The 25,963-nt window shown below is 40.0% G+C and overlaps 2 protein-coding genes across 4 annotated transcripts; one reads left to right on the top strand and one right to left on the bottom strand.

Annotated features, from left to right (window-relative positions):
• Positions 1-6,098: 6,098 nt before the first annotated feature.
• On the bottom strand, positions 6,099-9,612 carry nat8l2 (N-acetyltransferase 8-like 2). The gene is made up of 2 exons (XM_015959251.3): positions 9,525-9,612; positions 6,099-7,586 (listed from the first exon to the last, which is right to left on the bottom strand). The coding sequence occupies exon 2, from the start codon at positions 7,573-7,575 to the stop codon at positions 6,904-6,906; it is 672 nt and encodes a 223-aa protein (XP_015814737.3). The 5' UTR covers positions 7,576-7,586; positions 9,525-9,612; the 3' UTR covers positions 6,099-6,903.
• A 951-nt stretch (positions 9,613-10,563) lies between these two features.
• ncoa5 (nuclear receptor coactivator 5) lies at positions 10,564-24,595 on the top strand. 3 transcript variants are annotated; one of them, XM_015959252.3, is made up of 12 exons: positions 10,564-10,676; positions 11,257-11,314; positions 15,078-15,339; positions 15,568-15,675; positions 18,772-18,835; positions 21,131-21,334; positions 21,416-21,534; positions 21,736-21,868; positions 22,720-22,922; positions 23,012-23,216; positions 23,469-23,560; positions 23,710-24,595. In XM_015959252.3, the coding sequence occupies exons 3-12, from the start codon at positions 15,171-15,173 to the stop codon at positions 24,270-24,272; spliced, it is 1,860 nt and encodes a 619-aa protein (XP_015814738.1). In that variant the 5' UTR covers positions 10,564-10,676; positions 11,257-11,314; positions 15,078-15,170; the 3' UTR covers positions 24,273-24,595. The 3 variants fall into 3 exon arrangements, with proteins under 3 accessions (XP_015814738.1, XP_054607756.1, XP_015814739.1); XM_054751781.2 differs by lacking the exon at positions 15,078-15,339; XM_015959253.3 differs by lacking the exons at positions 15,078-15,339; positions 15,568-15,675.
• The last annotated feature ends 1,368 nt before the right edge of the window (positions 24,596-25,963 follow it).

Here is a 25,963-nt window from a genome sequence, read left to right as displayed (position 1 = left end):
TCCATTCTTCGCCTATATTCTGAGCTTTATTACACTTGCTGGTGATTGTTGCGTCTAAATCTTTAAATACATTCAGCTCATTTTGACAGTTTAGATTAGATTCAGCTTCACTTCAGCTATTCAGCAGCTTCAGCAATCCGTTTCTGAATTCAGCATATGACGCTAATTTCACAGTTCAGATAAATGTAAAAATTTAACTGTTAAACTAGTCCTACTGAAATAACAGGTGTTTAGACATTTTAGCTGTCCAGTTTTTTAAACATTGTTCACAGATTTCAGTTTTCTGCTGTTTAGGATTAGTTTTCTTGATTCTTCACTTACTTTTTGTGCTTTATTTGCTTCTTGGTGCTTTTTGCTTTCACATCTTTCATCACATTCAGCTCATTTGCCAGTTTAGCTTAAATTCAGCTTACTTCAGCTATTCAACAACTTCAGCAATCAGTTACCAAATTTAGCATAAGCTGCAAATTTCACAGTTCAGCTAAATGTAAAGATTAAACTGTTAAAGTTGTCCAACTGAAATAACAAGTGTTTAGACATTTTAGCTGTCCAGATTTTTATACAATGTTCACAGATTTCAGTTTTTTGCTATTTAGGAATATTTTTCTCCATTCTTCACTTACTTTTTGTGCTTCATTTGCTTGTTAAGGATTTTTGCTTCTACATCTTTCAACACATTCTGCTCATTTTGACAGTTTTGCTTATTTTCATCTTCAGTTCAACTGTTAAGCTGATTCAGCTAACAGTTTAAGCTATCCAGCATTCAAACAGCATTTCTGCCAGAAATGCAATTTATCTAGTTTAATATTTATTTCTTTACTTCTTTTATGTTCTGACTGTGAACAATTATAATCAAGGTAAGTTCATCATTCAGATACAAGATAAATATATACATTAGCTAAACTCAGCAACTACAGACAACTTTTGCCTTACATGGAAGTAAGTAGTCTACACAGTCAATAGACCAGATCAATGTTACTCATTATAATGTTACTTTGAATATTTCTTTGACAGTTTTTTTTCCTCACATGCAGCTTTTTTTCTTGAATTACTAAAGGAGTGTTTAACTTGTTTATTCAATACAATTGCAGTGGTCTCTATTGGGAAATAATATACCGGTGCACCATTTCTTGGACCTGAAATTTGCCCACAACACAGCTGAGTGTCAGACAAGCCTGGAGGCAGTGGCGTGTCTAGATCTTTTAAAATGGGGTGGCCCAGGTGAGGCACAACTTTGTGCATGGGTGGCACCAATGGTTATGCTTTTTTTTGTTTTACCCCTAAGCCTTTTGTGGACAATGAAAAGCCTATTTAAAGGTAAATTAGTGTGGTGGCACCTGGGGTGGCCTATTAGATGGCATAGGGTGGCATGTGCTACCCCAGGCCACTCCCTGGACATGCCCCTGCCTGGAGGAAATTCTGCCATGTGGTGATACTAATGGTTAGCTGAGATGTTCTCTGCTGATTCCTGGATGGTAAACAACAGCCTCCCCCTCGTGAGTCAAGATGGGTGTGTCCATGAATGTTCAGTAACAGTATGATGTAGATCTGACAGGATTTTCAAATCATAGAGATTTACAGACTATTTTCTGTCAGAAGCAAATGCAGGAGATTGGGGTAGAAGACTTTTCTTATTCAGCCTGCATGAACAACTCACAGTGATTGATTATAAAAAGAAAAAACATTAAATAAATGTTTTGTCAGTCAACCACATCTTTAATTATTTCACACGTTTCAGATGCAGTTTAACATCTAGATATGTACATCTGCTGGTGGATAAAGGACAACGCCTCCAGGATGAGACTCTGCATAAAGCTTGGTTTATGCTTGACGCATTACTTTCTGCTTGGTGATGCGGCTCGCGGATGGAACACGCGTCACAACTTGCAGCGTTCTTTGGTTCATGAGGCCTGTCTCTGCGGTGAGCCAATATTCTCCCTAACTGAACGGGGCAGCACGGAGCTTTACGGCATGCATCCAACACTAAAGCGTAGTAGAAGTAAAAATTACTGTTGTTTACAACATGGCATTCCAACATTTTTAACAGCGTCCTCGTCTTTTCCGACAGTGCGAGCTATTTCTCTCCAAGAATTATTAACAACATGTTGATCACGGTGATCTCTGAGAGCTGATTCATACAAATGTCTGTATTTACGAACCTCTGCCATACTAGTTCTTGCCAGTCCGCCATGTTTTTCCGCGTCCGACCGTCCGCGTGGTTAGAAAATTTCCTAGGTGCGCAGTGCGGAAAGTTTGGGCCGTGCGGAGGCGCGGTGGAGGGGCGTGGTTGTTAAAATGACGCAACTTTCCCATGCGGACCTTGCGGACGCGTCAAGCATAAACCAACCTTAAGACATGGGACAGATGACTTGGCATTGCTTGTTGACTGGCCAGAGAGAATCACTGTGCCAAACATTGAAAATACTGTGGGGGATCATGTCATGGAGCAAGTTGTAGCACAGTTTACTCCACTAAGTGACCCCAGCGGGCATCATGGTATGGAACTAATCACTGGCCTAATATCATTTCTGGAGTCCTCATATGAGTGAAACAACTACAATAGTGACTGGGATACAATAAGAGGAAACGGTCTGTCTGTGTCCCCAAGGGCAGCTGTGGCTGTATTGTGCAGCCCTACACTTAATATAATTTTACCTATTGCTATATATTTTTTACATTATATGTTATATACCTTCACCATTTTATAAGTAACATATTTTGAAGAAGAAAGTGCCTCCTGCTGAAGAAAAGGTTTTTTTGTTAGGTGTAAGCAGATGGAAGATGCCTTGCAGCTAGTTTTATAGTTTTTTACTGTTAATCAGGAGTTTAACTAAAAGGATTATCCAATACCTGCTCAAATAAACAAGGCAATTCTACAGACTTGTGGATTTGTAAGTAGTATTAATGAAGAATACAGGATCATATAGAACAGAAATATATACATTTACAAGCAAACTACCTGTGTACAGGCACTGACTTTGTATGCCTTAGTAAACAGCCATTTGCAGGATCAATGTCATGACTCCCAGTCCTTCACCCTCCTCTGCCTTCATGCAGCACACCTGGTCTCATCAGCAAGCCCCAGCCAAGCCCTGTTTCCCTGACTACCACAATCAGCTTCATCCACTTCACCTGCTTCTGACTCCTCAGCTCATCACTCACACCTGTTTCCCCTGCTACAAAAGAACCAGCCATCCAGTCATTCAGTGCCAGATTATTGAAAACTTCGTGCCAGTAAATTCTCCAGCAATTCACCTTGCCTGATCTCTGCTAACTCTGCTTCAAATAAAGACTTTTATTTAAATATATTTTTACTGTGTTTGGCATCTTCACGGGTCTTCCTAGTTCAGTTCATGACACTCGATGCATAACATGTAAATAGTAGGAACTTGAAGTAATCAATTGTAAATATCTTTTCACTGTATTTTATTATTATAGATTAAAACTACCATAACTGTCAAAACCAGTGCAAATTATTATACATGTGCAACACTAATAAACATTTTTTTCAGAAAGATAATTGTAATTTTTCAAGTGTTTATTGAAAAGAAAAAAGCTGACTAATCACAGAAATAATGATTAGTTGAATAGAAACAAGTGCTCATCTAGAACATTTGAAATTTGTTACAGCAGTTCATTGTTTTCAACATTATTTTCAAAATATTACAGAAAGTTAGCAAATCGGCAGCAAGTATGCAGGTGCTTCAGTATTGTAGTGGGCATAATCATCAACAGACACGCTTGTTTTATAAGAGGTTAAAAGTAATTTGTTTTAACCAGCGTTTCAGGATCATGAGGACATTTTCAGAGTCATGTCTTGGTGAAGCAGCAATGAAAAACGTTTTTCTTGAAATATTTATGAAAATAAAACATTCAAGAGCATATTTTAGCCAAGAAAGCTCATTAGCAAATTCTAGTTTAAGGCTTCTATGGGAGAACAACTCAACAAGCAGACATGTTTCAAACTTTTAAAGTGCTCTGATCCTGGATCTGGGAAGGTTCTGGAGTGGCTGGTCTGAGGATCTGGAGAGTGATGATGGAGAAACAAGACAGAACATCTTCAGGGGCTCCTGTAAGACAAATATAACAACAGTAAAAAAAAATAAAAAATTAAAAAATTAAACATTAGTAAATACTCAAAGTGGATGAGCTTAAGAAGGGAGTTTTGGACAGAAAGAGCACTGATGTTCCAGCTGGACTCACGAGCCACGACAGGAGGACAGACGGATACGTGGCACCATCTAGTGGCCAAACCTTTAAGTAATCATCAGGTATGACTGAAACTGCGTTTCTGCCTTTTACAGGTGGATAGAAAAATAATGTTGACACATTGTTGATAACATTTCAAGGCTTTATCTATACAGTGAAATTAGTTTAAACAGAGCAGAGTTGTATTAGAAAACAGTAGTCTGCAGCAACCTCGACAGCCCGGCGAATCTGTGATGAATTAGTGCTGCCTCAACCTCCTCTTCTTTCACTGGGTCACTGGAGTTTAAATTAAATGGATGAGAAACCCATGGGGAGGGCTCTGCATAAATGAGAGTAAAGTTGAATTTGAAACGCGTGAAAACTGTCACAAAGTGGCGTTAAAAACGACGTTTTATGTCACAGAGCGGCGAAAAAAGCAGGGTTCATTGTCCGTAAAAAACACAGTTTTTTACGCCACCCACACAGGGCGTGGGATGATGGTGACGTAAGAAACGGCGTTCAATGTTCGGAAAAAAATGTCGTTGTTACGGCTGGAGCCTTTTTGTGTTGTGGTTTCATTTTTCTGTGCATTTTTATGTTGCATCTGAGGAGCCTGCCTGCAGACTATGGCCTGTTGGCTCACCCTTGCTCCTCCCTGCACCAGCTGAGCTGGGTTTTCATCAGCAGCAAATTGTTTAAAGGACCAGCTGGAGCTCCTCACCAATGGGGACAATAGTGCAGAGCTGCCTTTCCTCTGGTCTGTTGTCTCCCACTTAGAACTTCGATATTGTGCTCTTTAGAGTTATGTTACATGTTACTGTTTGAACCTGTTTTGGTAAAAGGGGATTTAGATCCATGGTGGTTAACAACAATATTAATAGTCATCTTTTCTGAATTAAGAGAAAAGTAAATAAAACTTTTGTTAATTTTCCTTTGTGTCACGCGTCCTCCGTGTTACCCCAGGCCCCCTAGACACCTGGTTGTAACAGTCGTTTTTTCCGGAGTTCTACGGGATCGTTAAGAACGGCTCTGGCTGGCATCAAATACGGCATTCTGGGAGAGTTTTCGCCAAATTTTACGACGTCTTGACATTGACACATCAAATGGCATTTTTTTCGCCATCTCTTAACTAGACGGGCTGGGAAAGTGGTGTATTGTGGCAGTTCTGGCTTGCCATAGAGATTGGAGGTGTGGCGTGAGAGCGTGTGAAGAGGGTCATATGCGTGTGTCTCATGCTCAGTGCGTGAGAGTTGGCAGCCTTGAATTGTTTGTGTCAGATTTAGGACAAACAAAATGTTTTATTAAAAACTCTAAGCTTGTTTGGTGGATTATTGAAAAATTATCAAACTCAAATCTTAAATTTTAACTGCTTTACCTGACATCCCACTAGAATAAAAACTCCATAAACAAAAGACAAATACAACTTTTTTTGAAGTGATAATTTATTAAAATCCCATAAAGCTAATTTGACCAGGAAAAAATAAACCCACAGTTAAAGTCTTTGTGCCTCAGTAATGTCCTTCTTGGCTGCAGGGAAACTTTGAAGGAAAAAATAATTCAGATGAAATAAAAAAAATGAAGCTTAAAAGGTCATTTTAATCTTTGTGCACGTACAATTGTTTAGTAGAGTAATTTAATAAGATAAATACCATTTAGCATGCAAAATAATAAGCTAAACATGAAGACTGTCAGATAACTACAACACATCACAAATGAGAAACACTATTAAAGTTTTACCTTTTAAATACATTTTCTAGATCATAGAAAATATATTTATGAGTGATTTCATAGATTAGTAATTTCAACAAAAACTTTCAAATTACTGGGCTCTCTAAATGAGTGTCACGTTGCAGGTGATGTTTAGGACCCAAATATGCAGATTACCCAGGATGACTCGAGGCAGAAGTTGGTAAAAGTCAAAATCCTTTTATTTAGGAAGAACAAAAATAAATCCAAAATGGCAGCGGGCCAAAAGTCCTGGAGAACAGGACACCCAAAGCTTTCTTAGAGCACCAAAAACCTTGAGACAAAAAGCTCACTAAGAGCACCAACACACGCTGACAACATTACAATGGACCGTCAACAACACCGAGACAAGACAGGGCTTAAATATACTGCGAAGATGAGAGGGAGATGAATTGCAGGTGTGTGGGGAGAGGGACCAGGTGAACACAATTACTAACTCAGGGAGGAGGAAGAAAAACACTGGTGGGAAAACACACACTAAATAATGAAAGGCTGTAACAAAGGAAAATGACCCTAGAGAAAAACAAAAGACCAGAAGGCGTGAACCATAACTAATATTCTAAGGGGAAGCTGACACTAAAGGAAAACACTACAGAAAGAAACTACAGGGGCGTGGCTAAGAGGGGGCCAAGAGAGCACAGGACCTGGGAGAGGGAAGTCCGAGGGGGGAAACCTAGAGGGCAAATGGGGAACACCAGGAGACACATGAGGAAGACGCAGACACGACACATGAGGGCGCTAGAAGACACAAAAGGAGCACCTAGAGACGAATGAGGACAGAAGGAGACACATGAGGTGAGACACAGACACAGACCATGACAATGAGTTAACATTCTGTCAATGGCGCTATAGTGTTTGATCACAACAGAATTTTTATTCATTTACATTTTTACAAATCGCAATAATAAATGTAATAATTGCTTCTATGAAATAGTTGTCTGGTTGTAGAACCAGCACAAAAAGAAATGTTTACAACAGCTTTTCCATTTTGACAATAGTCATCCGGGACAACAAAATAACCCAGAAGGAAGTGTGTGCCTCTCTGTGTGAGAGGACATGTATGAACCCCAGTTTTTTGTACAAAGCCACAGCAGCCATCTGGGTATCGGTGGTCTCCAGCACCACCTTGGTGAACCCTCGCTCTTTACAGAAATCAATCACAACCTGGGTCATCCTGTAGCCTAGCCCCATCCGTCTACACTGTTGTGATATAATCATCCTGAACAATTCCCCGTACTTTTCATCGCCACTCTGCCTGCAGACCACAGCCACCATTCCAACCACCTGCACCTTTCCATCAACCTCAGCCTCAGCCACCCAGAAGCAGTCATCCGGGCGGCTCAGGTAGTGTCCCACGATGTCCTGCATGTCCGTTCGAAGTCTCTCAGAAACATAGCTGGCAAAAGACACATGACAGCAGTAGTAGATAAGTCCAGCCCAGGCTGCTGGTAACAGCACAGTCACCATCAAAGAGCTGAAGAGATAGCCAGCAAGACACAGAGACAGAGTGATGGAGATGTAGAGAGGACTGGACATGGCATTCTGGAAACAAGGGCCAATGTGCTCCCGGATGCAGACGCTGAACAGCCTCAGGACAGTGTCTTTGTCTGAGGGACGATACCGACGGATCATCAGCTTCATGATCAGAAAGACTACAGAGAGAAGGTAAAAAGGTGTGAATCAACTATTTGAAAAACATTTTTTGTCCAGGATTCCATGACTTTTATCCCTGATCTTTAGGAATGATGATGTCATCAGATCACATTACTGCTTCTCTCATTCAGAGTTAATTTGTTTGTTTGTGTTTAAGAAGCATGAAACTGTTCACATCTAAAAAAAACAGGACAGAAACAGAAAAGTTAGCCATTTTAGCTGGAAATATGGAAAGACTTGGATAAATGTCTTCAATTTTAAAAGGTAAAAAATGCAAGAATTTCCTAAAACTGTGAATGTGAGCAATTTATTATTCTCCATCTCTAATTAGACAACACTGCACAAATAATGAGTTGAAGAATTAGAGCTTTTTATCATGTGTAATTGTTATTTCCTCAAGATAAAGAAAAAAAAACATTTGGATTTTCCTGTTTCAGCTGCAAATTTAGAGTTTTAAAATCCTGTAAAATATCAGTGGAAACTAATCTAGTAATCGGGCCCTGCTCCTCTCCCTGAAGCTAGTCTCTGGTTTGACATCCGTCTCCTCTGGCCAGCACAGGCTATGTGGCTTAGGTGATAACAGACAGACAGATAGACAGATGCCTTCACCACTGGACCACCATAGCCAACACAGAAACTGGCTCGCCTAAGACGCTGTTGTGGTGGTTTTTCAGAGCAGACGTAGGCAAAGTTTCACTGAAATGAAGTGTTTTATTTCCAGGTGTAAGATAAATGACATAATGATAATTTATCATAAATATGCCTATTGCTCTTAAAAGTTTAAAATAGCATGATATGGAAACTTTAATATGGAAATAACTTTAGTAGTTGAACCTTTTTAATACTTCTGAGTTGGTTTAGCATACGATCTTCTATTATCACACACAATCTCTGAGTGATTTACTTCTCACATGATGTCTTTTAAATATTAACTATTATATTAAATGTTAACAACTTACAAACCAGTCAGGTCGTTCAGGTCTGCAGACTGCAGCAGCCTGGTTCTACCTCCCATTCCAGATCACAACAGCCTGCATTTAGTACTAACTTTTAAATGTAATGTTATTTTCACAAACATATTATTATCTTTGTATTGTATTTATGTCTTATTGTCACTTTTGTAACAATTTATTACAACTATGTGTCCACTTTTATCATCTTCTTGAAATGCACACTTTTGCGTGTTTATGCAATTTCACAAGACTTTTTTTGTTTTTTAGAACCGTTGTATAAAGTTTGACATGAATTGTCTAACCTGTTATGTTTTTTGATTGTAATACTCGTGGTTCATTTTATAAACTTTTAGAAGTCTTTCATGCATCAGTGTTAGCTTGACTGGGTACAAAATTTCTTCATGAATATATTTAATAATGTGTTTGCTGAATAACATGATATCACACAACAGGTATCTTTTATGAAATTCTACAATCAGAACAATCATTCGAGCAAGGAAAGGAATCACACAGCTGGTCTAGAGGAGACACAAACGGATGGAGGTCAAATAGATTAAATTTGCTAGAACTCACAACAACTTCTAACTATATTACATTTTCTTTTCAGTTGCCCAACCTTTTATACAAGTTAAACCCATTTTTCTACTCTATGCAAGAAACCTTCAATAAAAACTAAAACTATATCTGACTTTAATATATCTTCTAGTCTCTGGCCAGTGCTGTTTGATCAGTTTGTAAACACACACACTTTAATTGGCTGTCACCTAGAATAAACTTTAAATCTCAAAATTCCAAAAGAAGAAAATAAAAACACAAGTAAGTTGAAGAAGAAGAAGAAGAAGCATACATTAAATTAGCTGGCACATGAGTGCACATGAGCAAATTTTACATTCCCAAAACATAAATTGCACACATTATTACAAAAACAGCAAGACAAGATGTTTTAAAAGAGTTGATATTACTGCTGATCCTCTGGGTCCTTACCGAGGAGCAGAAGTCCAACCGACGAAAGATAGCAGCTCTACTGATACGAACATGCCCAAGAAGTATATCATCCATAGTAAAAGTTAAATATAAACTGTTAAAGTCAAAGTTCATGTAGATGAACCTTTTTATTTTAAGTTGCACCAGAGCACAGCCATTGTCATGGTATTGGGTGAGTGGCTTCTAACCAGTTCCTCAAAGTGTATCTCTGCAAAGGTGCAGTGGTACGCCTTCACTCTGTTGGGTGATTGGTATTGTAAAATTGATATTGCTGGTCACCAAGATGCAAGGATGTTTCAGCTCAGTGGTCTAGTGGTATGAGTGCCTTGGGATTGGGAGATTGGGGTTTAAATCCCGGCCGAGTAAAAGACTTGATGCTTTCTTGCTTGACACTCAGCAATAAGGGTTGGAATGGGGGTTAACGCCACCAATTGATTTCAAAGTATTTTATAAATTACTCTGTGGAATGGGACCAGAATGCATGTTGGATCTCCATCAGGTATACCAGCTCTGACATTATGAAGTAGTCAGCTGGTAGAGCCTCAGGACAGAACAAAACAGGGTGAACTTGTTTCTTGCTACTATACACACAGATGTAATCAGCTTCCTCGTGAGCTCAAATGTGCCACAACTCTAGTAACTAATCAAAATTGAAAACCTTCATGTTTTCATCAGCTTTTGAATGACTGTTCTTATGCTGAACATTCTGCATTATATTTGCTTACCCTTTAATCTTTTAAATTGCATTTTCTGACACGTTTATTTTAATGTTCTTGCTATCCTCGCTAAGCAATTGCCTCTGTGGCTGAAATGCGTTATATAAATAAAGCTGCTTTGTTAAACACAGATAAATACATAGATTTATTAAGTTTTAGTTGTTGAGTAGTTTGTATAAGTTATGACGTTCTGCCCCTTAGACTAACTATGCCGTTAAAAATTGGAATTTTCTAAGCGGTATATTTAATTTTGAAGGAATCTACAGAAAAAGCTACCCAAATCAGCAAGCCTGTTATTTGTAGTTCGTTGGAGATTACAAGCGCGGCACACTCGCGCATGCGCAATACACAGAATAGACGGCGTAGTCGGGGAAGACGGCTAGCCATTTTGGCGTCAATACAGCAAATCGAAATATAAATTATTTGCTCGTCGAAGGTAAGTGGAGAGCTGTACAGTCGATTATAAAGTAAATAATGGTCTTAGCGATTCATATAGCTGGTACAGCAATTTTAATATTAAAGTTGTTTGGTTTTAACCTCCTTGTATCCGTGTAAGTAACTAGCTAGCAGGCTAATGCTAGGCTACACGAGGTTAAGGCGCATTTTCGTAAATATAAACACAAACGTGGATGAATCTGCAAGAAGCAGCAAATGGGATGTTGTTATGTTGTTCCGTGGTATCGATTAAAATGTAAATGTAGTTATTTGTCTTATCTCTGTTCATGGCGCACGTGAAACGCCATTTGCTACACACACTACCACGGACATGAACGGAGGCCATTAACCGGCCCTATCTCCTGGTTTCAGTGGGTTGATGAAAATTGTTTGAATTACTTCTGTGTCGTAATTTTATAAGATGTAGATTAATTAAATTTAGAACTCGAGTTCATACACAGATTGATATAATTTACAGAGTTTATAGAAATATCCAGAAATAAGCAAAGTTAACGTTAGTTTTCTCTTCTTGCCCACATTTAAGTTTTGTTCCCCCCTTTTCTTTCTCTTTCTGCTGATAGGCATTTGGACCATTAAACCATCGGGCACTGAATACAGATCATCTGCCTTCAAGTTAAGGTATGGTTAGGGTCTGTACCCTATAAATACATACATAAATAATTAACTTAATGTTATTTTTTGGAATATTCTTTTAGTTGTGCTGTATGGATGTTTTGACTGAAAATATCCAACAATTTATTTTAAAAGCATTTCTAATTGCGTTTTACATACCTTCGGAATAAAATATTTCCTGAGTTTGAGCAACAAGAATTTGTGATCTTGTTGATCTTAAACTTCTCGCTTCATTTTGACAAACTCGCCTGCGCTGGAGTGGACTCTGCCGTTTCAAGAGAAGAGGATCTTTTAAACAAATGTCTATTCTTTGCGTTTCAATTGAAGTGAGTCCAACAAACGAGTAAAAAATTTTCATCGGCTGAATACATTTTCACTAACTTAATAAACTTGTGAGGTATGGTGTTCTAGGGCTGCTCGATTATGGCAAAAATTATGATCACGATTATTTTGATTGAAATTGAGATCTCGATTATTTAAGACAATGTTTAAATTAATGTTGGTTTTTATTCTGTCATAAAATTGCACAGGGCACAATCAGGACAAAAATAAACAAGAAAAAGAAAGAAACAAGATGATCACAAAAACAAATCCTGATTCCTAGTATAAAAAGGCTAATGCACTTGCATGTAGTTTATGATCCAAAGAGTTTAGGCTGAGGTTTAACTCATTTAAGGGAGACCCAAATACTCAACCCAGGGTTTCCCTTACATAGGCGTAGCCCGTGGCGGCCCGCCACGGCTGAAATCCCACCGCCACGCCTACAAGATCCCAAGTTTTTTTTTTTTTTGCACTGTTTCCCAAAGAAGCAGCGGGAACTACTATGTCGTCGCTTGTGATCACAGCCGGTGGGCAGCAAGGAGCAGGCAGGGCTAGGTGAAGTTACAGCATAAGTTACTGAGTTTAAAATTAGAAAGGTAGCAGTGGATATAATGCTTTTTGGTTTACATGTTTCAGTAGCATTAAGATAAACAAGTGTTGACGATCTTGACAGGGTTTCCTCCAGTGCTTATTATGCCAGGTTCTCCTCCCCCCACCAGGTTAAGCATCACTTATTCATGTAAAATTTATTTATTTTTTCATGTCTGACTTTAACCGCATCTAATACTGTATTACGGCGTGAGCTCAACAGCGACAACTTAAGATCGATGTGTGAGCAGCGTGAGAGGTCGGGTGTTTTCATCTGAACCCTTACAACCTCCAGCAGGCTACGCTGCACTATTGACGTGTTAGCGCACGGCGCTAACAACTTAGCGACGTGACATGTCTCTGAGAAAGCGTAAAAACACGTTGGACGCTTCTTCTGAAGCGGGAAAATAACACTTCTTCTTAAGCAGAGCACGACGTCGCCTCGGCTCGTTCACAGCCGAGCCGGACTGAGCTCGATAACATTGACCCAGCACAGCCACTGGGTCGTTGGAGCTGCCCCGTGACTGCCTGATGGAAAACCAGCAGGTTTTATCAGACTCGTAAAGTTTATTGTTTTTGCTGGGGACCCCCTGTATTTTACCGCTCCCTCCTGCAGTCTTCCCCTATTAAAATTTAAAATGATTCTGTAAATTCCGTGTATCAATAGAAAAAATATCTGCCTCTGCCAGCTGCAGTAAATGTAGTCTCCAAATAATAAATAAGAGGTGCATTCGTCTGTGGATCTCCTTTGATCCGCATGAGTGATATTCTCAGCACCAGAACAGTGAAGCAAAGAAAGATTCCCGAGTTTGTTAGTAATTTTATTTATTAGGTGCATCTAACCTGTTCTATTTTTCTCTGAAATGAGATCAAATCAGTGCTTCTATGGGTTGTCTCCACTCTGCACTGGAAAATTTTTACTTTATTTAGAGACTACACTGCAACCAATATGTTGCAAACGATGACAGGAAGAATTATACAGTGCATTTATAATATAAAATAAATGAAAACATACAAACATCAATATTTTAGTGAAGTTCACAAATTTGCATAATTTAATTCTCTCCAGCAGTGCTGTAGGAGTGTGGCAACGTGTCGCTCAGAGATATAAATTATTATTTCAGTGTGAGGAACTTTATCTATTTCTAAACAATTTTTTTTTACAGGCTGGCTCTGTTAGCCTTTTCTTTTGCGACCGACACAATATGACATCCCTTTCCTAAAATGTCCGGAAGGACGGTCTGGAAAAACAGGCTGTGTGTTTTGCTAACCTGCAGAAATGTAGACTATTATTCAGAAAGTAGCTGAAGGTTACCAGAATTGTTTCTAGGTTGTTTGCTGGGTACTTTTAGAAGTTAAAAAGTCAAGAAGTGGGTCTGAAAAGCTTTAGGCAACACTGTGGGAGGAACGCTTGATTTGCAACTCACAGCAGTGCAAGTGGGAGGAGCAAATAATCATCATGTTTTTATAATCGTTCAAAACTCAGACCGTAATTGGGATTAAAATTCGATTAATTGAGCAGCCCTATGGTGTTCTAAAGTTTTCTTGATTTCTCTCAAACATTTGGTTTGAGGATTGGAGAGCTTTTTCTCACCATGAACACTGTGTTTTGCAATTAGTACAAGTTAGTTAATTGATTATTTTACTACATCAAAGTGAAACTTTGGTTCTAAAATGTGTTGCGCTATTTCCTGACATTTACATCTCATGGAAGTAAAATGACAACTAAGTACTTTTAATGTGAATGGACCCATTTAACCCCTACTTTGTAGACATTACCCACATTTGATTTTCTTGGGTGAATGAAGGGGATTTATCGGAACAGTCAATTGTTTTTGCAATCCGTTCTAAAATTTGTCAGTTGTGGTGATCACGTGAATCTTTGTCAACGGAGGAAAAAAGATGAAAATTTTCAGCAGTCGTCAGTTGCTCATTTTGAGGACGATTTTAAAGGGCTTACTCATTGAGAAACCGTTCAATACTTCTTTTTTTTTAATATGTTCGGTAAATTTTACATGCATGCAGAAGCATGACCATTTCTTCAGCCCCGTCCCCTACATTAGCTGCAGAAAGGAAATAAGTGGGACAATAGACTCTTCTACTTCACTGGGAAAATTTTCATTCCTGGACTCTGCAAAAGGTCTTGTTCATTTTTTGGCCAGAAGAGAGCACAGCATTTCTCGGCTAGTACAAGCTAACCATTAACAACTACACACAACTGTGAAACAAGTTATGCTTGTGCTGTTTTTGGACACAACGCATTGCTGTATTTTTACCCAAGAACGAAGAAGGAGCAAAAATTGAGGAGCTGTTGCTGTTACAAGTGAGACGTTTGCACGTCATGACTTAATGAGCAGTACTCCAAGTCTTGTCTATTTTTGGCAGTCACACGGCAACAACAAATGTCCATACAGGAGCGCAAGCTTTTGTTTTTCCACAGAAATTTGCTCACAATGTATTTTTTGGTACTAAAGACCACGTCAGATTTATTGGGGGGGGGGGGGGGGGGGGTTAATGAACGAAAGCTTCAAAGATCACTGCGTCACGGAATGAAAGTCGAAATGTTGATTTACATTGGTCTTGGCATTTGTCATTTGCGGATCTTTAGGTCTTGTTGCTTTCACTTAAATTTTAAGACAAACGTCAAACCATTTTAATAAAACCCTCAAAAGTGTATCTAAGATAAAATAATAGACATTGTGAAAGCGTGATGTTCAAAACAAATAAAAAAAAACTTTCTTTTCAACCCAGCATTTTAATTTGCTTTGCATTGATGTGATTTTGATCTGCAACATTTCATCCTGTAAATTCTATTTTTGAAGGAATTTCATCTCTTCTTTTGCTCACTGACATGTTTCAGGACTGAGGACGCTCTAAAGACACTTGTTTGCGAACAGCCAAAATCTGTTTGAGCATAACGAAGAAAGAAACCAATAAACCGTTGGATCTAGTCATGTCTCACAGAAGAAGCCGCAGCCCATCACCAGCGCGATATACTCGCAGGTGCAGCAGTAACGATCCAAGAGATTTGGAGCGAAGAATTTTTGTTGGGAATTTACCAACTTCTGACATGGCAAACAAGGATTTGGAAGAAATGTTCAGCCCATACGGGAAAGTAATCGGTTAGTAAACACGAGCGATGAGTCACCAATGTTGGTTCATGAAGATTTGTTTCGGTGGAGGTTGCTGCTGTTTTCCACAGCTTTTGGAAATTTTTAGATTTTTAACCTTTAGATAATTTTGTATTTCATTAAATGAAATGCATGAACGTTCCTCAGGGACATTCTTTAGGTGGTAATTTGAGTAGATATCCAAACAAGTTCTTGTTACTTAAAATATTCCTCTTCTAGGCGTTTCCTTGTTTCGAGGATATGGATTTGTACAATTTGAGCGCATTGAGGAAGCTGAAGCTGCAAAGGCTGGTCAAAAGGGTCGAATATATAAAGGTTACAAAATAGGTAAGCCATATCCAAAAAGTGACTGTGTGGTATGTGAGGATTTGTTACTTCCAGCGGTGAGAAAACAAAATCAAACACATTAAATAAATTCTAAGCATCGTCATTTTGAGCTTGACTTGCATACATCAAAGAAAATGAAGTCAATATTCTAGTAATGGGCTCGACACATAGGAGGCGACAAACGACCGTGATCAGCGCAATTTGTCGCCGTCGCTTTTATTACCTGCCACACGGGAGGCGATCCCCGGTAGCGGCAAAGCCGTCTACGCGTACTGTTCCATGGCGAAATCGAAACTTCCGTTGTTTTGTTTGGCTGTGTCAGGTTGGAGGGAATTAAGGTTATTTAAGCGGTTCAGAGTTAAAAAAGTGGTAGATATGATGTTTCACAAGGTGCTGCTAGAGTTATGTGAAATCTTACTTGTGATTTTACTACATGAAACATAATAATAATCAACTTCTCCTTCATGTTTGCTCGGGGATGTATGGAGCATCCTGTCCGCTCATTGTTCAGTGAATTAAACCTCCGTTGATTGGTCCTCGTCCGAGCGACAGTGATGAAAAGTTGAAAATGTTTCAACTTTCTGGGATCGTGTCGCTGGGTCGCCTGTGCATGACACGTGCACGAGCGCAAAATTTCACACGCACGTTTTCCGTGTTTCGCTTGGTAGAAGGGAGACCCGCGATTATCGCATGGCGATGTCGCCTCCCGTGTGTGGAGCCCATAACTCTGGTAAACGTTAGGACCAAATGCAACATCTCAACATAAAAATGTTGTACTTGACATCTGTTAGAATTGACACAGTCTTAAATGGAACAAGTTGAAAATTTCTTGATTAAAATTGGTTCCTTTGTCGATGACCTGATCTACCTTTTAGTGGCCCACTCAGTTCCTCCACTTAAGAAAGACACCTGAACCTTCTCATTTGAGGCAATGACTCATTCTCCAAATAAAAAAGCCAGTTCACCTTTACTTTTAGTCTAGAACCATGGCCTTGAAGGTTCTGATCTTCATACTGGCTGCACATCTGTCCTGGATTCCACTGCCCAATAAGCCCCAAATGGACTACTTAGTCTGCAGAGTGATGTCATCCAAAGTCTCCAGAGCTTAGACCTTCTGCCTCCACTGTATGTTGAAATTCTGTCAGCACGAGCAGTTTTGAATATAAAGCGTGACAAAACTCAACCTTGTCAGAAATCAGCATGTACTGAAAAGATCAATACAAACCAACATCTTGCTCTAGCTGTACAAGATGCTCTGTAGAGGGCCCCAAATGCCATACTTCCAAAGTACTGCTCATAGGATATGGCTAGGGATAGGTTCATAAGCCACCTCAATGTACACTAAACGCTGAGGTGAAGAGATGGTCCAGTGTTCCGTGACCAGGATATGATCACATTGAGGCACACTGCAAACCGTATTTTGTCAAACAAGGCTAAATAAACAAGGTCTTGTCAAACAAGGTCGATCTACGTTCCTACCCTCACCTATGGTTCATGAGCTTTGGGTAGTGACCGAAAGAACGAGATCGCAGATACAAGCGGCCAAAATGAGTTTTCTCCAAAGAGTGGCTGGGCTCTCCCTTAGAGATTGGGTGAGAAGTTCGGTCATTCGGGAGGGGCTCGGAGTAGACCAGCTGCTCCTTCACATCGAGAGGAGCCAGTTGAGGTGGCTCGGCCATCTAGTAAGGGTGCCTCCTGGACGCCTCCCTGGTGAGGTTTTCCGGGCACGTCCAACCGGGAGGAGACCTAAAGGTAGACCCAGGACACGTGGAGGGACTATGTCTCTCACCTGGCCAGGGAATGCCTTGGGATTCCCCTGGAGGAGCTGGCCCAAGTAGCTGGGGAGAAGGAAGTCTGGGCCTCTCGCCTCTTGGGCTCGACACACGGGAGGCGACAAACGACCGTAATCAGCGAAATTTGTCACTGTCGCTTTTATTACCTGACACACGGGAGGCGATCCGCGGCCAGCGGCAAAGCCGTCTACGCGTTCTGTTCCATGGCGAAATCGAAACTTCCGTTGTTTGGCTTGGCTGTGTCAGGTTGGAGGGAATTAAGGTTATTTAAGCGGTTCAGAGTTAATAAAGTGGTAGATATGATGTTTCACAAGGTGCTGCTAGAGTTATGTGAAAGCTTACTTCTGATTTTACTATATAAAACAATAATAATAATCAACTTCTCCTTCATGTTTGCTCGGAGGTGAGCGTCCTGCCCGCTCATTGGTCAGTGAATGAAACCTCCGTTGATTGGTCCTCGTCCGAGCGACAGCGATGAAAGGTTGAAAATATTAAAACTTTCTGGGATTGCGTCGCTGGGTCGCCTGTGCACGACACGTGCACGAGCGCATAATTTCACACACACATTTTTCGCATTTCGCTTTGTAGGAGGGAAACCCGCGATTATCGCTTTGTCGCGCTTGTCTCATTAAAAATGAATGGAGGAGAGGCAAAATCGCCTCCCGTGTGTCAAGCCCATTAGGCTACTGCACCCGCGACCCGACTCCAGATAAGCGGATGAAAATGGATGGTTGGCTAAATAAACACTATGATTTCATGATTCTAGCTAGGGTCGTGTAAAGAACACATCCGTGACTCTTTGAAACCATGTTGCATTTGGTCTTATTGGTTATTTGTTCACAAATGCACAAATTCCACCTTTTTTGAATACCAATTTGGTGACACTACTACATTTTAAATATAAGAGCCCAGACCAGCATACAACATTTAATTTTCAGCCAACACAACATGACAGTAGAATTTAAAAAAGGAATTAAATTTATTAAACTAAAAAATCGTTTTTTTAAATATTGCTCAAACCTTATTTTTGCACTTTTTTTTTTTCTCGTTTGACCCACATCTGATGACCACAGCAAACTGTTGGTGGTTTGCAAGTTTCGGTGAAAATTTTTACGGAATTTGGCAACTCACTGTTTTGGATCTTTTGCCAGCTTCAATTTGTTTTTTTCCTTTTCAATTTTTGATCGTGGCGTTCCATTTCATTTGGATCGTGAAAGTGACAAGGCCTCTCATTTTGCGTAAACAACATGAGCTGATCTACATATCACTGTTGTGTTCAACGTTTGGATTGATTTATTTTCAGATGTAAATATGGCAGTGGAACGACGTCAAGCTAAACCTCAATCCCAGCCGAGTCCTCCACGAAGGTAAAGTAACGCGAAATGAGTGTGACGAACTACCATCACCTCCAGGTGTCGGTAAAACAAAAAAGCGTATTTAATTTATTTCAACTGTAATTTTCTCCAAGGGTTAAATTCCACTTGAAGGATGCTACACCACTTTTGGACGGGTTTGTAATGGTTAATGGAATGGCCAGCATTTCATACAAAACTTTACGCTTTTTGATGTTTCGAAATAAAGAAGAGTTGCATTTGTGTAATTTAAAGTGTCTTTGTTTCAAAGATTCTTGACCTCTTGGATTATTCTGCAACATTTTGTGATTTATAATCAACATTTCTTCATGCGGGTGATTTAGGCATGTTGCTGCTTATAGTTTTTATCATATCCTAAATAGGGCTGAACGATTAATTGCATATGCAGTTAATTTGCGATGTGACAAAAACAGATTTTCTAATCGCAAAGGCTGCAATTTGACTAGGAATGGAAAAACCCATAGGGATGCTAATGCTAATATTGCTGATTACATTCTTATAAATTACAAATTAGGAACATGCCAAATGATTACATTTGGAGTCCAATAAAAAGTAAAAACTGTCATCAATCAAATAAGCACAGAGGAATATTTTAGTAAAGCTAGAAAACCGTAAGAGACTTTAACTCCACAGAGTTTTGGCTAGCAACTATGGATGTAGCAGAACTACAGAAGCTCTGCATGGATAAGACGTCAAAAACTCGAAACACAAAATACTTCACTAAATGGGACACACTTCTTTCCTGCAAATAAATTTTCACAGTTGATGCTAATATCTATGCTCCATCAAGGCATGTGCTCCTGGCTGCAAAGCGTTGCACCTTCAAATACAAAATTTTGTCTTTACTTGAGAGTGTTTATGTATATGTAGACAATTAAACTTGTTGATATATGTAGATAAATCTGTAGATACATAAATGTCTTTATATTCAGTTACATAGATTTTTTGGCCTCCATTAGTTGAAAATATGAGAAAAGCCCCTTGAGCAAATAATCATGAATTAAATGGCAATATTGACAAAAATAAATCGCAATTACATTACTTTCTACAATCGTTCAGCCCAAATCCTAACATAATTTTCAGTAAACAGATTTCTGTCTTATATTGTGATTTCGTTTAACAAAAGTTATTTTTGTTACCATCAGTAACACAGCTTCTCTAAAGCAAAGCAAGTGGGTTCCATGGCAGCAAGGCCATGTAGAATTTAAAGAACCCAGTGTATGATTATTATTATTTTTTTACCAATAATAAACATTTCTCAGGGCTTAGCCTGGTTTTTGCTTTGTGCATTTATGCAAAAATGTTATTTTTAAATAACTCGACCATCACCTATCTACATAACAATACACAAAGCTCCGTCTTTTTGCGCGCGTGAACAATATGACATTGGTGTGAATTTGTTTCATTGTTTTACAAATGGAAAATCTATTCCTGGTGTGTTTGCGGCAGCGCTTTATCTATCTCACAGGTAACTTCCTAAACATGTCACTGTTCATATATTTTCTTCAGTGAGAAAAACTAAAGCTCACAAAACTCTTTATGGCAAAGTGTTTCATTTCTTTGCAGTAAAGTTTGCACTTAATCCAGCTAAATAGTCTGTTGCTTAAGTGTAGTCATGATCTCATTTTAGAAAAATGCAGATGCAACAGAAGTGAAAGGATTGGACTTGATATACTTATCCTGTTATGAAAAAGGTATATAAAAGTTGGAGCACATAGTTTTTCCTGAAATCAGCTGAACAAGGTTGTTTCAGTAGAAGGTGAGACTGAATGTTTTTGTCCTAAAGATTGGCCGACATTGCCGAAGTGGTCAACTGTTATAGACCTTAAAGTATATAAACGTCGTTTGACCATGTCACTTTTCTTCCATAATAAATTAAAAAAAAAACTCGATTTTTGTTGAACATTTGCAGTTTTTACACAAAACTAAATAAGTAGATGTTGTGGGTAATGAACCAGTCTTGATTTTCAACAAAAAGCTGCCCTGGTGGCTGTGCTACTTTTATTTAGCAGTAACAGAAACATTGCTTGAGCTCTGAAAATTTTAACCTGAAATGTTTGACAGTGACATTTGTCAGATCACTGGAAACATTTTAAGTCCTTTTTTATTGTTATTAAATTAGAATTTCCATACCAACAAAATATATTTTGCAGTGCAAATCAGTTACAACTAAAAGTTACAGGCTGACTTGCAGTAAAATGTCAGCAACTAGGCCAGCTATTCTGATTTAGTCACAGCGTTATTGTCTTGGTAGCTACTTCGTGGACTAATGACTAATCATATTCTCAGGGCCCCGTACAGCAAAGAATCCCGTCCTCGCTCACGCTCACCTGTTTATGGGCGCGACGGTCGTGAGCCTCGAGACCGTGATGCAAGGGATGCTGGTAGAGATCCCCGACCAGGAACCCACTCTCGGGACCCTGATTTTCGCTACCGCTCAGACAGCCGAGACAAGGATGCCAGAGGTGACCCACGAGAGCCTGCTGCATATAGGTGATTACATTCAGACTAACAGCTGAAAGTTGTACATCCCGCAGTTGCATTGTTGACTGAGCGTTTATTCTTGAAACGCAGCCGGGAGGAATATGACCGGTACTTCCGCGCTGGCAGCGGTGCAGAGGACTACTACAGGAGGAAGGAAGATCCCTACAGGGATCCATTCCTAGATCCCTGGAATGGACGCCGTGAGGCAGGTTGGTAACTATTCCAATAGTGTAGCATCAGTTGGTCTTGAGTGCTTTCTTGAACTTTTTTGTATTCTCAAGAAAACAACTTTTTAAATTTCTCTTGAAACATCTTTTTTTTAATATATAAATAAAATACTGATTAGTCAAATTTAGCATTTTCAAAATGAATAGTTAGCTTAATCCATTAATCTTAAACACATTTAACAGCAGAGGATCGAGTTCGACCAGAAGAGCGCCGGCGTAATGAGCTGTACCGACAGTACTTTGAAGAACTCCAGCGGCGCTATGACGCTGATCGTCCCGTTGACTGCTCTGTGATCGTCGTCAACAAGGCGCAGAAGTAAGTTCACTGTGGGTGTTTCTCAATGTCTAGGTGCCTTGCGAGGCGATGTCTTGCAAGGCCAGGCGCCTTGCTTGAAAGGACACTGTCCTTTCTTGGTCCAAGAAAACGGTTAAAAGGAACAGACTAGCATTACGTGACCGCAGCTTCCACGGCGGTCACGTAATGTTATATTTTATATGTATTAGTTTCAATATCAATATATAACAAACTTTGACTTTTTAAATTGTGTACATGTTTATTAAATAAAAAATATAAGTGAGTTACTTCCCGCTAGCCACCGAAGCTGCAACTACTAAGCAACTAACCAACCATAGATAACTTCTTTGGATCTAAAAAAAAAAAAAAAAAAAAAACATTTTAAATTGGCTGACTTACTTTTAAACTTTCAAATTGTCCCAGAAGTAGCTGCCGGCTTCTGATCCACCATTTTTTTGAAAATACCGCGGCGTATTGTGGGTAATTTTTGACCAAGGCTAGGCTTCAAGACACCTCCCATGTATCCTTGCTCAGCTAGCTAAACGGCTAACAAACGGAGAACACAGGCCTTGGTAGAACATGAACATTGAAACCGACTGGAACACGTCTTGGCGGCTCCTGATGACGTATTTCCTAGGCAACTGGGGCGGGGCCAAGACATCAAGGCAAGGTTCCTTGGCATTGAGCACCACCCTATGTCTTTTACAGGAAGTGCTAATTTACTGACTACAACTGTTACGAGACACTCTACCAAAACCTGGAACGTTTTTATTTCATACCGCTCGTGTGTGTGTGTGTGTGTGTGTGTGTGTGTGTGTGTGTGTGTGTGTGTGTGTGTGTGTGTACCTGTATGTGTACTTCAAAAACAACAGTAGGGAGTATGCGGAGACGGTCGGGCGGAAAGTCCGTGATTTGGGAATGGTTGTCGATCTGATCTTCCTCAACACAGAAGTGTCTCTTACCCAGGCACTTGAGGATGTAGGCCGAGCCCGTACTCCCTTTGCCATCATCATTACCCAGCAGCACCAGGTGCACCGCTCTTGCACTGTTAACATCCTGTTTGGAACCCCTCAAGGTAATTCAGGATTGCATATAAAAAGGGCAGCCTCTGCTTTTGTTTTGTTCTTATCTTGTTCACGTTTGTGTTGGTCATTATTGCCTTAGAGCATCGAAACATGCCGATGCAGGATGCCATGATGCTGGTTGCCCACAACTTTGACACCTTTAAAGTGGAAAACCGTGAAAAAGAACGAGAGGAGATTGCCAGGAAGGCTGCCAAAATGGCAGATGACGTTTTACTTCGGGAACCGGACAGAGAGAGCCATCCCGTGTCGGTTCTCACTGGCATCACTCTGCTGGCTGAAAACAGGTATCAGATTTAATGGCCTCAGACTTTTGAGGAATGTGTGTGTTGTCAATTGAAATTCACTGGAATGTCCAATATGATCGCTCTGTTAATGTCTGCATATATCTGTATTGGAAATTAAGAGTTAGACTATATTTATTGGATATTGGTAAAATAGCCAATATTGAGCATCTCTTGAAATTGCATTACAGTTCCTTTTCAGAAGAAGTGTAATGCCACCTTGTTGTGTTACATTTTGTGTGTGTTGTGTTGTAGGTTTTTAACTCCAGAGGAACTGGACAGTCTCATTGCATACCTGAAAGACAAACGCGCTCGCCTTGTACGAACCCCAGCAGATCCTACTGCAGGTAAATATCAAAGTACAAATTCACCTTTTATCATGTGAACATTACATTCATTACATCCGAGTGACTGATATCTATGTTTTTATTGTCCTTCCATATCATTATAAACTCTTTAATTGCAGCAAATTGTGACTGAATGTTTGTCTTTACAGCTGGAGTCCATGCCCTACCTCCTGCAGGAGTGCATCGTGATCCTCAAGCCCACGTCCTACATCAAGATGCTTCATCAGCAGCAGGACCCGCTCCTCCGTCTGCTCATGCCCCTCTGCAACCAAGTCACCCTTCAGCTGTTCCAAGTTCCTCAGCTAACCAACAGGAGCTGCAGGCTAAAATCCTCAGTCTGTTTAACAGCGGCTCTGGTTCATTACCAGGAGCTGCTTCCTCTTCTCCCCAGTCACACTCCTACAGTTCTCTTGGTTCGACTCCTGGCCAGAACCCCTCCCGCCCAGCTATGCTCAGTGCTTCTCCAGCTACAGCCCAGAGCTACGGCGCCCCTCCAGGTCGCATGCCTGTGGCTCCAGCTGGTCAGAGACCCCCTGCTTCAGGTATCAACTTTGACAACCCAAGTGTCCAGAAAGCTCTTGATACTCTGATTCAAAGTGGGCCATCCCTCAATAACCTGGTGGGCTCCAGTGTCCCTCAGCAGCCACCCCTAAGAGCAGCACCCAGTATGGGCCAGGCCCCTCCCATGTCCATGTATCCTCGTCAGTACTAGTGAGCTGTAGGGAAATCTGCAGTCCAGCTTTCCTGATGGTCTGTGTGATTGGATTGAGCAGCTTTGTATCAATAGACTGTAGGGACGTTTTTGTAATAGTTCTTATTTTTTTCTTTAATGTTGTTAAAATGAACTTAGACCAATAAGTAGTCTGACTATTTGGCTTTTATTCTTTTTATTAATACCTTTATTCGATTCTGTAATCTGCTTTTTCAACCAGTATCTGTTGAATGTTTAATGGGTTTGCGCAGTTTAATTTGTGTTTTTATTGCCATTGTTAAACATGATTAAAAACTCAACACACACGTGCTGTAGTAAAATGACATTGGTTTATTGCATTTTGTGCTGACAAATCTATAAAATGGAACGGGGATCGCCAGAAGCCATAGAGATAAGCATTTGAATCGTAGGATAAAACTACTTTTTTCCTCTTTTTAATGTACCATGAATCACAATAGAGAAGAATACATGTCCTTTTTTAAATTTTAAAATATTTAACTTACACTGACACAGGAAAAAAAAATTACCTCCACACTAACAGTATTTGATTTATTTACACGTAGCCCCTTCCCACCCTTGCCCATAACCACCCCGCCCCCAGCCAACACATTCTCACACCCAAAGCGTCAATATATGACGATTCGGGATACCCCAGCGCGTCAGGAGACGACGATCAGGAACACGTGGCTCCGCTGGCGTCGGTGTTTGACGCCCGTGGTCACACGGACATTATTCGACTATTTAACCTTCCCCTCACCCTCATCCTAACCTTAAGGTCAGTAACTGTGAACTGAAGGTTAGGATTGGGGTGAGGGGAAGGTTAAGTCATTCTGAAGTCCGTCTCACCACCGGCGTCGGATATCGATGCTCTGGTACGGTGTGTCATCTGCGTGTCCCTGATCGTCGTCTCCTGACACGCTGGGGCGTCCCGAAACGTCATATATTGACGCTTGGTCACACGTGTCATATTTTGACGTTTTGGGTGAGAATGTGTTGCCCCAGCAGTTACAAGTGCACGTGTACACACCCGCACTCCCACAGAACTGAAAGAAAAACACTACAGCTTTACCATAGGACTGGGAAAAGTCATGAACACTTTAAGGGGAAACCAACATTTTTATATTAGTGAAATTTAACACGGGTTTATATTGATCATGTTCACATACCTCTTTAAAGCGGTCATACAAAATATTCTCAACAAAACCAGTGAATTTAAATCAATTTGGGACAGACAAGGATCCTCTGGAGCAAAATGCTGCTTATCAATTTAGATACAAGTGTTAAAAGAAAATCTCGAGACACATGTTGAAGATTAATCTCTTGTTTGCTAACTTCGCTTCACGCAACAGAGGAAAAGGGCCAGAAGTTAAATGTTTCAAAGATATTTACTCAAGTATCTGTTCCTTTTCCAGTTTGGGTGCTACTCCACGACATAAAGTCCCTTCCTGTAAAGGTTCACCACTCAAGTTTAAGATATCAGACCTGAAAGAGCTTAATCTTCAGGTCAAAGAAACTAATTCTGTATGATAGTTTTTTTTTGGCACATCTAAGATTCATTGGGAATCTTTACCAACATAAAGTTTTCATTCATTGCTACACATTTTTAGAGGAAACTAAACAGTTTTTTTTCCTTGTCTATCTAATTCACTGGACCACACGATTTCAGACTGAACTGAAATATAAACTTTGAT

The sequence above is a fragment of the Nothobranchius furzeri genome, chromosome 3, assembly GCF_043380555.1.
Source record: "Nothobranchius furzeri strain GRZ-AD chromosome 3, NfurGRZ-RIMD1, whole genome shotgun sequence".
NCBI classification, from domain to species: domain Eukaryota; kingdom Metazoa; phylum Chordata; class Actinopteri; order Cyprinodontiformes; family Nothobranchiidae; genus Nothobranchius; species Nothobranchius furzeri.
This window is presented reverse-complemented; position numbering and strand designations above follow the sequence as displayed.

What these genes read in the sequence shown, in the direction of transcription:
- nat8l2 (XM_015959251.3), bottom strand. Translation starts at nt 7,575, where the DNA reads ATGAAGCTGATGATCCGTCGGTATCGTCCCTCAGACAAAGACACTGTC.
- ncoa5 (XM_015959252.3), top strand. Translation starts at nt 15,171, where the DNA reads ATGTCTCACAGAAGAAGCCGCAGCCCATCACCAGCGCGATATACTCGC. An exon ending in ATATAAAGGTTACAAAATAG is followed by an intron (nt 15,676 to 18,771) that starts GTAAGCCATATC and finishes ATTTATTTTCAG; the next exon opens with ATGTAAATATGGCAGTGGAA. An exon ending in GTCGTCAACAAGGCGCAGAA is followed by an intron (nt 21,869 to 22,719) that starts GTAAGTTCACTG and finishes CAAAAACAACAG; the next exon opens with TAGGGAGTATGCGGAGACGG.